The 12,500-nt window shown below is 37.5% G+C and overlaps 2 protein-coding genes across 2 annotated transcripts in view; both read left to right on the forward strand.

Moving 5' to 3' along the window:
• Positions 1-106: 106 nt before the first annotated feature.
• Positions 107-4,998, forward strand: LOC119583368 (translin-associated factor X-interacting protein 1-like). Its single transcript, XM_037931840.1, has 8 exons — positions 107-190; positions 1,709-1,852; positions 2,629-2,806; positions 3,303-3,454; positions 3,679-3,762; positions 4,062-4,165; positions 4,580-4,759; positions 4,938-4,998. Exons 1-8 carry the CDS (start codon positions 107-109, stop codon positions 4,996-4,998), a joined length of 987 nt encoding a protein of 328 aa, XP_037787768.1.
• A 3,965-nt stretch (positions 4,999-8,963) lies between these two features.
• The window catches only part of LOC119583722, a 7,347-nt gene continuing 3,810 nt past the window's right edge, over positions 8,964-12,500 (forward strand). The window contains exons 1-2 of the mRNA XM_037932373.1: positions 8,964-9,209; positions 11,963-12,079. The gene's annotated coding sequence lies outside the window, so the exon portion shown is untranslated. The remainder of the gene's footprint in view (positions 9,210-11,962; positions 12,080-12,500) is intronic.

The following is a 12,500-nucleotide window of genomic DNA, read 5'->3' on the forward strand; positions in this document are numbered from 1 at the left end:
TAATCTCCCGCAGGTGACTTAGGCGTACATTGTAAACAGGTTCCATCCGACACTGTTAAAAAAAAGGCCTAAACGAAAACCATAAACTACGGTTTTGACACATGATATGACAAGGGATTGCGTCAGCATAGGTACCAGAAGGTGTTATACTGAGCGCGTCATTCTGACTTTGAGAACTATCAAATTTACAGTATAGAATGTGCATAAAAAATGAATTCAGAATTAGGACGAATAATCATGTACAAGAAACACAGGAATAGATATAGAAAAATTACGAATGGCAATGAATATCATCATAATACAAGAGATGTTTTTGATCGGTTTCGATTACATCTTCGTCAGATATACAGTATTTTTGTATTCCTGACGAAGATTTAATCCTGTATTGTGAAGATATTTATTCTCACCCATACCTTTTCTACATTTGCCAACATGGATTCGGTTCATAGGATCATAGATACTCAGAATGGGCAATAAGTATACATGGTGAAAAGAAATCTTTGTAAACAGTATGTATCATAATGTGAGTCACATGATTTTATAAGAATAATAGACCATTCTTGATAATGTTGAAATAAATTGAATTTATAATCCTGTTTATAATAAAGTCACTACTATGTACGATAAGCACATGATCTATCAGGAAATAATGATATCAATAGACAATTCAACATATATTTGGGAGAAGTGCAAAAACTGGTTATATAATAGGTATGAAACGTTTTTAACAAGAAAGGCAACTGAGAGCGAAGGAGAGGAACACTGTCTCGGTAGATCACGTTTTGCGAAGGTCAGCTTAGGTCACAGGTCACGCCGGCTGATGACTCGGCGTGACTCAGCCACGATGTAATTGTATTGGCTACAAGACAAGCAAACATTCACGTGCGCACGTATAGCTCTTTCTCTCTCTCTCTCTCTCCCCCTCTCTCTCTCTCTCTCTCTCTCTCTCTCTCTCTCTCTCTCTCTCTCTCTCTCTCTCTCTCTCTCTCTCTCTCTCTCTCTCTCTCTCTCTCTCTCTCTCTCTTATATATATATATATATATATATATATATATATATATATATATATATATATATATATATATATGAAGAAAAACCCCACAATACAAAACTAGAGAGGGTAGCCGAGGGTAAACAGCTGTGTCCCTACGCCCTAGGGCTGAAGCGACCTAGCAAGACCCGAGGGAGTCAATCCGAGTCCGTTCCTTCCCCCTTATCCCGTAGGAGCCTCCGCCGCCTCCGCCACGACTAGCGCGACAAGATCTCTTCAAACTACGTGTCTGTTCTCTCAATAAAGCTGCGAAACAGATACTGAGTTTTCCTCTGGACCTGCCAGATAATATAGTGTTTTTTTCTAGTAAAATTCAAATTAGAGATCATTATACTTTCTCTCTCAGATAGATATAGAGATAGAGAGATAGAGAGAGAGAGAGATTACTCTATAGATCGATAGATACAGGTATATAGATAGATAAAAGTATATAGATAGATAGATATAGGTATTGATTGATGTATATTGATATAACTATAACTATATATATACATATATATATATATATATATATATATATATATATATATATATATATATATATATAATAATATATATATAATATATATACACATATAGGGAGAGAGAGAGAATGAGACAGACAAGCAGACGGATAGATAAGAGAGCTATAATATCCAACATTCCTGCCTCCCGCAGGCGCGCTCGAGGCTGAGCGACAGCGAGAGGTGCAAACCGCGTCCGGTGCTCAGGCTGGAGGATCGTCTACGTCACTCCCTCGTCACGTCCCTCTGCTTGCGAGAGAGGTCTGGGCTGCCCTTGAACAACGCCTGTGATGATCCTGTAATTGCTGCGGTTGTTCTTTGCAGTGTCATTGTTTGATTTAATGGCGCTGATAGAGACGTAAATATTGTCTTTTGTTTAGATTCTCGTAGTTGCAAGAGATGTTTTGATATAGCTGTTGGTGTAACTGTATGAAAGAGAGGTTTTCTAGACGCCTCTTTTACTGTTGAACTACTGTATCCACTTGCATCGCCCATTTTGCCGTGTCTTTATTTACACAGGACTGGCTATGGAGGAAAGGGTAAATCCTGGGGAGAAATCGGTGCCAAATTATAAATAGTTTAGACGCGGAAACCAAAATATTCCTTCCGCTGTAATCTGCACGTCCGCCACTGCCGTGTGGTTCCTCTGGCCTCGTTAACAAATTTGTTCTAGAAATCGGGGTTCTCTTGAGATAATTGATTTCATTATGCAATAGTTTGCCTTTTATGTTTGTCATATGTTGAAATATTTTACATTTGGTAATCTCTGGATTGTTATTTTGAAATATGGTATGGCGTAAAGTTCTGTTTAATATAATGATGTCTAATTTAAATCGTATTAATTTAGTGAACAATCTGCCCAATAGATAATATCTGTACTTACCTTATAGATCAAACTTCCATCTCCTACGGGGTATGTGTACAACAAATCATACTATAATATCAAGCTGTGGGGGCACGACAGACTTGTGAAACAGCCGACACCAAACTGAATATCGATGAATACGATAGATCTCAATTGTACGACGAATAAACAGTATATGGAAAACCTCATACCTACATACATTCATGCAGCATGAGGACAGCACAGAGGAAAGCGCACAAAGGGTCGTCGAGGAAACACTAGCACAGCTTATCCAGATGGTGAGACCGTACCACGACCTTCTGGCTCTGTTGCACCACGGGTATCACCATCTGCTTAGCCGCCTGAACGCACGGATCAAGAGGCTTCTGCTTAGTGAGGTCAGGTCAGGTTTGATTTGCAATGAAAGGTTATCACAGGCTGGTACATGAACGGAATATGTTGTTATTTGTACTTCGGAAATTAGGATATACATTTTCCATACAGCTGTATACCCATATTCATACTTATAGATAAATGTAGTAATTAAACTGGGGCGGTTAACATTAAGTACTAATCATCAAAAAATCAGTATGTAAGAATCATTCTCATCTTTATTAATAACGCAGAATAGGAACATACACAACCGCATATTTTAACATTATCTTATGCACCACACATTAAAACTGGTAAACATGTGCTTCACGTGTATTTACTGGTAACCCAAAACTGACATTATAGAAACAACGTCATAACTAATATATACACTTTATGGATAGCCACCTCGGGTACACACAGACAAATAACACACGAGCGAAATAGTAACATATAAATAAACAAACATCTGCTACTTAATCTGCCACATACCAACATTCCGACACAATCCCAAACACATTCCTACACATAGCGACTTTTCCACAGAGCATGGCGGGTCACGGGATGTGCGGAGGGAAAGACGGAAAAAGCTGTCTCGACCTTCGCATTCATCACCAAGACCTCCAGCAGCGTCAGCAGGACCTTCTGCAGGAGGTGGCATCGCTGAGGCATGACTTGGCAAAGGTATAGTGAACGTAGAGAGCCTATGGAATGATGGGGTTCCTGGCAGACGTTCGCGTGAGGGCGATTAACATCTAGGATTTTCACTGAAGTTGAGATGCGAGGTATGAGTGGAACGCATAGGAAATTACAAAATTAATAAACCCGCATATTCAGATATGAAATCTCAAGAAAAACATACCCGACAGCATGAAAACAATTATACTTTTTATCCCTTAATTATACAGGCAGAGGCAGACTTGACAAAAGAACTGCGACGAGCGGAAGACGCAAAGGACGAGAAAAATAAAATGGAGATCTTGCTTCTCGAGGTCAGTGTGTGTCGTGAGTTAACGTAGGAATGAAGTGCCACTAAGGATAAAAAACATGACTTAAGATAAAAGTGAATATAAAATATAAGTATGTTTGAAAATACTGCTTATTTTCTTCCTTTTTTTCCGTCTCATTTTTCCTTCTCCGTAATCAGTGCTGTTCGCCTACTTCTCATTTTTCAACCAAAGTATAAGAAGAGAAAACAATCCAAGCGAATCACCCAAGATCCATATGCGAATGAGAAATACAAAGAAGAGGTATCTATAAAATTCACGAACAGAGACCACTCCTCCTCCAGGCTCGAGTAGAAGCTGGAGGATTGCGAAGGAAGCTGGAAAGGTATACTCAGGAAGGAGAAGCAGCCGACCCCCAACTCCTGGCCATCGCTCTCAAGAAATGCCGGTGAGACACTTTGCAAATGAAGGGTATTCTATTATTTCAAGTTTAAAATGTCTTAGATTTATCCCTTGTTCAAGATATTTGATTCGCCAGGAACATTCTGAGTCTATTTAATTTACCAGGCCAAATCGAATTGAATATAACTATTTAATTCATCATGCTCGATCTAACTGAACCTAACTATCCAATTCACCAAGGCCAATTGAACTGAATCTATTTAATTCAACAGGTCAAATCGAACTGAATCCAACTATTTAATTCAACAGGCCCAATATCATTGAATCCAGCTGCTAAATTTGCCAGTCCTAGTCTAACTGAATTCAACTACTTAATTTACCAGTCCTAATTTATCTAAATCTAGCATCCTCATTCACCAGACCAAGCGAACTGAATCATAATCTTACTTCATACAACCAGGGAGGAAGTGAGTGCCCGAGGCCGTCGAGTGGAGGAGATGGAGCGCCAGTACCGGGAGGTCGTGCCGCGAGCTGACTTCGAGAGACAGCAGCGGCGTCTGGCCAGCGTCACCGCCACGCACCAGCAGCTCGTCCTCGTGCACGACATGCTCAAGGAACAGCACGAAACCCTTCTTAGTTTGTATTTAATGTTGTAGTTGAGCTTATAAGCATTATTTTTAAAGCTTACGTTATTATTAAATGAGTTGATACGAGATGTGGAAAAAATGTCAATCATGACTGCACAAGAAACAACGGCTCTGAATAGTTATAGATACAAGTGTGCATATGCGAGAGTCTAACACTTGTGGTTATAACAGATGTCCACTCGTACTCATTTACCTACATAGAACTTCGTATACTGCAAATACTTTCATCTAATACATATTTCATATCTATTAGACTTTTCGTTATCTCCCAAGACAAGAGAGTAATTAAATAATTTAGATTTTGATGGTTGAAGGGCATCTGCTCGAAGACGCTTGAAATATACATAACCTGACTTTGAGGTACTTCCTTGTATGGAGTAGATTTCCATACGTTTGTTACTCTTAGTATCAAAATACGCAAAGAAGTAAAGCGCACCTAACCAGAATCGGTCTAACCCAGTAATTAACGCTTGAAATCTGTCGGTCCCACTATCTAATTATACCTAATGCGTGTCGTATGAGCTGGTTCCTGGCTGACGAACGAGTCATTTAATAAAATTTACAATGGTGCTTCCGGTTAGTGGCCTCCAGGCTGTCTTGCTCCTAGTATCAGGGGAGACAGTAGGCGATGCAACGGGGTTTTCTTGCAAGGGGACGTGCTTGCAAGGGTGGATTTCGATGGAAGTACAAAACAAAGACTGTTTTTCTTCACTCTTAACTAATGCTTCACACCCAGAGCGCGCTGGGTGTCAAGTGTTTTGATTGATCCAATATCGATCTCTGATTAACCTGTCTCAGTGTCGGTTATCTCAATACATGACACCTAGAGTCTTGACACCCAAAGCACGATTGGTGTCAAAATTGATTTTACAAGGTCCTTCCCTGTAATGAATTGTCCAAACTGTTACATACCCGCACTTGAATATTTATTTCACGTACATGTCTTAATTATAATGATATTCACTTTAAAAAAATCTGATCTAAGATACTTACATTGCATTGATACAAGGAGTTAATAGGTTTATTTTTCATATTGAACTTAAGATAGTTTCGCTTACATTTTTAAACAAAGATGAGATGATTTTTTCTTAATTTCCTCCCTATTCACACGTTATTATTTATTATTTATTATTATTTATTTTCTTCTTATTATTATTATTATTATTATTATTTTGCCAAGCATATTCATCGAGTTTAATTTAATTTGATTAAGTTTACCCTCCTGCATGCGTTTTTTCTTTAGTAATGACGTCATCAATGATTCCTTCATGTACAGGGGGCAACGCTAATTATTTTATGTTACGTGAACTACATTTTCTAGTTTCCATTTTGTTTGATTTCTTTCATTATAAGAATCTTTCGGCGAGAAATTACGATTGGTAGGAAGGATGAGTAATGAAATAAATGAAAAAAAAAATGGTTCTTGAACATTGCACAATTATCAAGGAAAACAATTTAAATATAATTCCTTAGCATAATTTAATATTGACTATTTAGAAAACTCGTAGATAGTTCACTTCATAATTTCATAGTCATAGTATCAAAATTGACGTGAGTGTAATCCCGACAATGGTTTAATTTGTTCTGTCATCCCGTGTCATGATTTATCCTCTCTGATAAATTTCACGGATGTTCATTTTTCCTTGGAATCGGAGGAGATGGAATTTTTGTAGCGTAGTGTGAATCCTTCTATAATTTTATAGGTATATAAAGGCATTCATTTATCTACACACATACGCAGATTTCCAGCACACGCGCGCACACGCGCACGCATATCCACATGTACACGCACATGCACACACATGCACATACTCATACAAACAAATGTTTCATTTCAAAAAATAAACTTTTATTACAAAGCCATTATATGAGGCCTGTCCACACTTTCCCGATCGGCCTCTGTGTCCACTTAGTAGTGACGAATGCTTGCTTGCTTGCTCGTCCTAAACCGCAGACGTGCATGAGGTGGTGGTTCAGGAGCGAGACAGCCTGAGTGAGGAGAACCAGAGCCTCCGTCGAGCAGCTACTCCAAGACCTGACTGGAACCGGTGAGTATGACTGTCACTCTCAAATGAACCGTATTCATGGTGATATATGTAAAAAAAAGGGTATGAATGAGAATAGATATCTTCGCAATACGAGAGATGTATTTAAACGGTTTCGAATATATCTTCTGCAGAAAGACAGTATTTCTGTATTTCCGACGAAGATATACTCGAAACCAGTTAAATACATCTCCTGTGCTGTGAAGATATTAATGCTCATTCAATCCCAAATGCCTGTAGATTGTAAGTTTAATCTCTTGAAGGATAATCATATTCCTCTACCCGCTTGCTAATCCTCCTTCTGCTTGCTTGCTAATGCGGGGCGTGAACGTATGCGCAACATCATTGTCTTTCCCTCCTGAATGCATGCTACAAGTGGAACTTTCTCCACTCCCCCAGGGTGGCGGAGTACGTGGAGGGAGGCATCAGTAGGTGGAGAGATCTGAGCTACGGGAGAACGAGCGATCAAACGGTAGACATTTTAATTTCCGAACTCACGGGCTCGCAACTCCCCACGTCCACGGAGTTCATAGATTGTAAGGTCAGATAATAGCAGTGGATGTTTTAGTTTTACTTGGGGTGGTTCTCTTGGAGAGGGAGAGAGAGGGAGAGGGAGGGAGAGAGAGGGAGAGAGAGGGAGAGAGAGGGAGAGAGAGGGAGAGAGAGAGAGAGAGAGAGAGAGAGAGAGAGAGAGAGAGAGAGAGAGAGAGAGAGAGAATAGATAGAGAGAAAGTAGAGTTTTCCGGATGGATCTTTAAGGTTTTTAAGGTGTTTCCCGGGCTGTGTCTTTTGGGTCTTACATGACCATTCATGTTTTTATCTGCGATTGTTTTTTTTAAAGTCTTGCTGCATTCCTTTAGCAACTTACAGTGTCTATTCGTGTAAGGGACTTGCATGAAGCATGTAACTAGTTTACATAGTATTTAGTTACGGTGAAAGTAAAAGTGTTAATCTACAACATGAAATTCTTGGTGTAACGTTTCTCTCTTCATTCATTATCGCACCAAATCACCATATTCCATATTTATTTCTGCGCTATTCTCTTTGTATATTAATATATCTTTACAATTCTGCCTTGCCAGGGGACGGAATCAAGTGTACCGGCCTACCTGCGTTACGAGGGAAGCGTGAGGAACAGACGCCTCGGAAAGCGTGACCTCATGCACCTCATTGACGATATCTGGCGAGAGAAACGAAAGTCATCCAACAAAGAACCAATGGACGTGTTCGTTGACAAGTATTTCAGGGAGAGGTGTGCGCTTTTTTTTTGTTATTATTAACGTTATGATAAGTACCAAGCTTGCTCGATAGCGAAAAATGCCTAGTTATAAAAAAGAGTTCTTATAAATATAAACTAGGCCGCACTACAGAAAAGTAAACGTGTATTTTTCTCCATAAATATTTAACCTACTTGTCATACCATAAATGTTGTGAGCGTCCTTGCAGTCTTGTCAATGCCACTGGTGCACCCGTATGACTGCAGGATAATGTAACGTGATTGCGTAATAGTGAATAGACGAATATAACTTTTGTCTGTATTTAGAGAACGAATTTTAAGAAAAAATAGGAATATTCACAGTTAGTTTAATTAAATCTACTTTTGCTATATTATATTTATACAAACGATAGAGTGAAATGTTTCTGATATCATTATGCAAGAACTTCGTTGTAATCTTCAGTATTCTGTGAAAGCTCACTTAAAAGGCAATCGGCAGGCGCTACGGATCTGTGGCGTCCCAAGACTTGATTTTCAGAGCCTGAGAATGTCCTCCCATCAGAAGCCAGTGTAGTTCGGAAGATCTTCGCCGTTTACTATTTGTTCTGGAGTTGCCTTACGAGCACTTACAAAAGGATCCCTAACGATATCATCTTCCTCTCTACGTTTAATAATGTTCGTAGTAACAAAGAAGGAATGTAGAAGAAATTCCCCGGGCTGTCAGGAAAGGCGCTCTAGTTTGCAGTAAAACAAACAAACACAGAGTGAGTCAGCGTCTTAGTCATCAGCAGCATTGCTACCACCACTCCTGCGTCACCCGATAGCACTGCAGTTGTTGATGTTACTTTCGCCATCGTTACCGTAAACATTCTTGCAATCTTTTACCTCCACAACCTCCCACAAGACGGGGAATAAGTGTCAGTTGTAACACTGAGACCCTTCGTATACCATTTACAGAGACCCTAGTGCTTTTTTGATATCACTTAGAGAGACCCCCCGGGTGTTCTTAAGTACCACTTAGACTCCTGGTGATTTCAGATACCACATAGAGTGACTCCCGGTGTTTTCAAATACTATCTACAGAGACGCCCCCTTATTTTCAGATACCACTTAGAGGATGTACGAGCTGAGTGGTGCTACTCTTTAGCCGACGCTTGTCAACGCCTCGCACACGAGGAACAAGTGAGTCAAATGTGTTAGGCGCTCGGTAGGCCTAAAATTACTTTGGCTCTACAATTATGCTCAATTTGCAGGGGTTATCTGTGTCTCTTCCCTTGTTTGCGGGTCCGTAGGAGCCAACTAGACCTAAGCCTCCGGCCTCCTGTTTCGGTACAGAGTAATTGTCATTTACGCATGTCTTCTGCGCTATTACACTTGGTAGCGTCTTTCAGAAAAAAAAAATGTGTGAAACAGTCTTTTGCCCAAAGCAATCACCAAAATTATAGGTAATTCAAAGTTTGTAAAATAGATGAAACGTAAAATGAAATCATCAGAGTAAAAGTAAACTTTTCACTTCATAGAAAACATTAAAATAAATTAAATAAATTAGAAATCTTTACTGCTATCAATTGTATTATTTCATCAAAGTAAGTAAAAATAAGTTGTTTATCTCCATCATTTATTTATAATGTACTTATCATGTTTTATCATTGCCATTTTAAAGCTTTCGGCTATATCTACGGACGGAAAAAAACGGAACAAAAGTCAAAACTCAAAAACGAAACAAAAGTCAAAACTCAAAACCATTAATATCAAAATTAAATCAGCAACATAAAATAAAATAAACCTTCGAAAAACATAAAAGCATAGCACAAATACACAAAAAAGGCAATTTTAAAGAAAACGAATAAAAACAATACCTCTAATACTGCAGACTCACTGTATGACTCCATAAAATGCACGTTAAACGAAAACAAAAGCACAAATAAAATGTTTAAATCAGAGAACAACGGCGGTTATCTGAAGGATAGCCGACCGTAGTTAACGACCCGATCCCTGTGCGCAACTCCACTGAAGTGGTTGACCTCACTCTTTTATGCAAGCGAGGTCGTGCGCCAGATGTTCGCGCATCTAGACTCGTTTCCTCGTTAAACGTCGACTGCCTTCTCTAAAAGTTTCCCTACAAATACAAATTTATCTGTATATTGTCGTGTTTTTTTAAAATTAAAGGAGGTTCAATGAAGAAAAACATACATACATAAATACTAAAAGAAGGGAACAAATATGCATAAATTTAAATAAACGATAAAAATGATTTCCGTGGGCTAGCTGAGGGGTTTGGCGCCAAATGCCCGTTGAAGATTTTTCCTCTGTCTTGTCTTGATATCACCGTATCTACAAGGGCGACCCAGTGACGTTATCCCTCGCAGGCCTCGAGGGGGACATCGGGACGTCGTTACTCGGATATCTTGGGCCAAATCTCCTCAAAACCTAAAAATGTCCAGGGCGCCTCCATCCTCCTCCCACAGTGCCTCCGTCAGGTGGTACCTTCTGCAGCGCCGCCATCAGTGCCTCCGTCAGTATCCTCACGCCCTGGTCCATACTTGCAATATTGGTCGCGCGGACATTTTATGGGGGTTTAGGATGATGCTGAGCGGGTGTGGGTTGCCTAAAGGAGCAAATTTATGCTTATCTTTCTCGTGTATATATCTTTCTTTTCGAGTCGTGATAATGGTATGGTTGGGCTGATAATGATAACGATAATAATGATAATGATGATGTTTATGATGATTGTGATAACGATAATGATGATGATGAAATAAACACACTATCAATGATGATAGAAATGCTAGTTATGATAATCATATTAATAATTATGAAATTACAATTAGCTGTAATAATAGTTTAAAGAGAATTTGATGATGGTAATAACAATACTAATAATGATGAAAAAATGAAAAAAATAATGATAATGATATTATTATTATTATTATTATTATTATTATTATTATTATTATTATTATTATTATTATAATTGTTATTATTATTATTATTATTAATTTTATTATCATTATTATTATTATTAGTAGTAGTAGTAATAGTTGTTATTATTGTTATTGTTATTGTTGTTGTTGTTGTTGTTGCTGTTATTGTTGTCGTCAATGTTGTTACTACTATTATAATTCTTTTTATTATTGGTATTATCATTATCATTCTTCTTATTATGGTAATAACAATACTATATGATATGAAAATTGATATGATTATATATTATTATAATTATTATATATTATTATTATAATTATATTTATAATTATTATTAATTATTATTTATAGATTATATATTATACATTATTATATTAAATAAAATATTATATATATATATTATTAGTTATATTATTGTATTATTATTGTTATTATTTTATTGTTTTTTTTTGTTTTTTTATTTATTTTTCGTCATGTTTTATATATTATATATTTTTTATTATTGTATTATCATTATATCTCTTATTATTATGTATTATTATTATATGTTTATCTCATTGTCATATCATCATCGTATTGTTATTTTTTATTATTATTGTTTTTATTTTTTATCATTCTATTATACATATTATATTATTATTATAGTTATTATCCTATTATTACTATTATTATTATTATTTTATTATTATTATTATTATTATTATTATTATTATATTATTATTATTATTATTATTATGGCTACTTATTATCATCCTCATCATTATTACTATTATTATCTCTATGATTATTATCATCCTTATCTACATAATTATTCTAACCATTATAACCATCACCAATATAAGAAAAAGCATTACTGTTAGAGCCAAAGAAATCAGCGTATGTCATTAATTTCTCTTCATCTCAACCACACATCAGTTAAAATGCTATTCCCATTCTCCATTTCCTACATAACATCCTATAACTTCATATATAACACGAGCGTCCCTATTATCTGTGTCCTTTGCCCACAGATAGGACTCTTCTGGGGCATTCTCTGTGGACAAGTACAGGAAGAGGTGTACCATTATCAAGTGGACATCGCTCAGTCCCTTTATTCGGCGCTAAAGTCTCGAGACCCGCAGGACTTGGTGAGAGAAACAGATAGATAGAGATAGACAGAGACGAAGAGGTATATAGAGTCAACGATAGAGGGAGACATACAGGGACGAAGAAGTATAGAGACAGGGAGAGATAGAGGTGGATTAGCGGAGACAGAGGTAATTATAGACAGAGGCGGGAATGGTTAACGATACACAGACAGACTGAGGTAAATGTAGACAGACACAGACAGACAAAGGCAAAGATAGACAGACATAAAGATGGACAAAGGCAAATATAAACAGAGACAGGAATAGACAAAGACAAACAGAAGCAACGATAGACAGAAGCATTACAATGGCAATAACAGATAGTAGAGATCGAGAGAGAGATCGAGAGAGAGAGAGAGAGAGAGAGAGAGAGAGAGAGAGAGAGAGAGAGAGAGAGAGAGAGAGAGAGAGAGAGAGAGAG

Source organism: Penaeus monodon, chromosome 17, assembly GCF_015228065.2.
Source record: "Penaeus monodon isolate SGIC_2016 chromosome 17, NSTDA_Pmon_1, whole genome shotgun sequence".
Classification (NCBI taxonomy): domain Eukaryota; kingdom Metazoa; phylum Arthropoda; class Malacostraca; order Decapoda; family Penaeidae; genus Penaeus; species Penaeus monodon.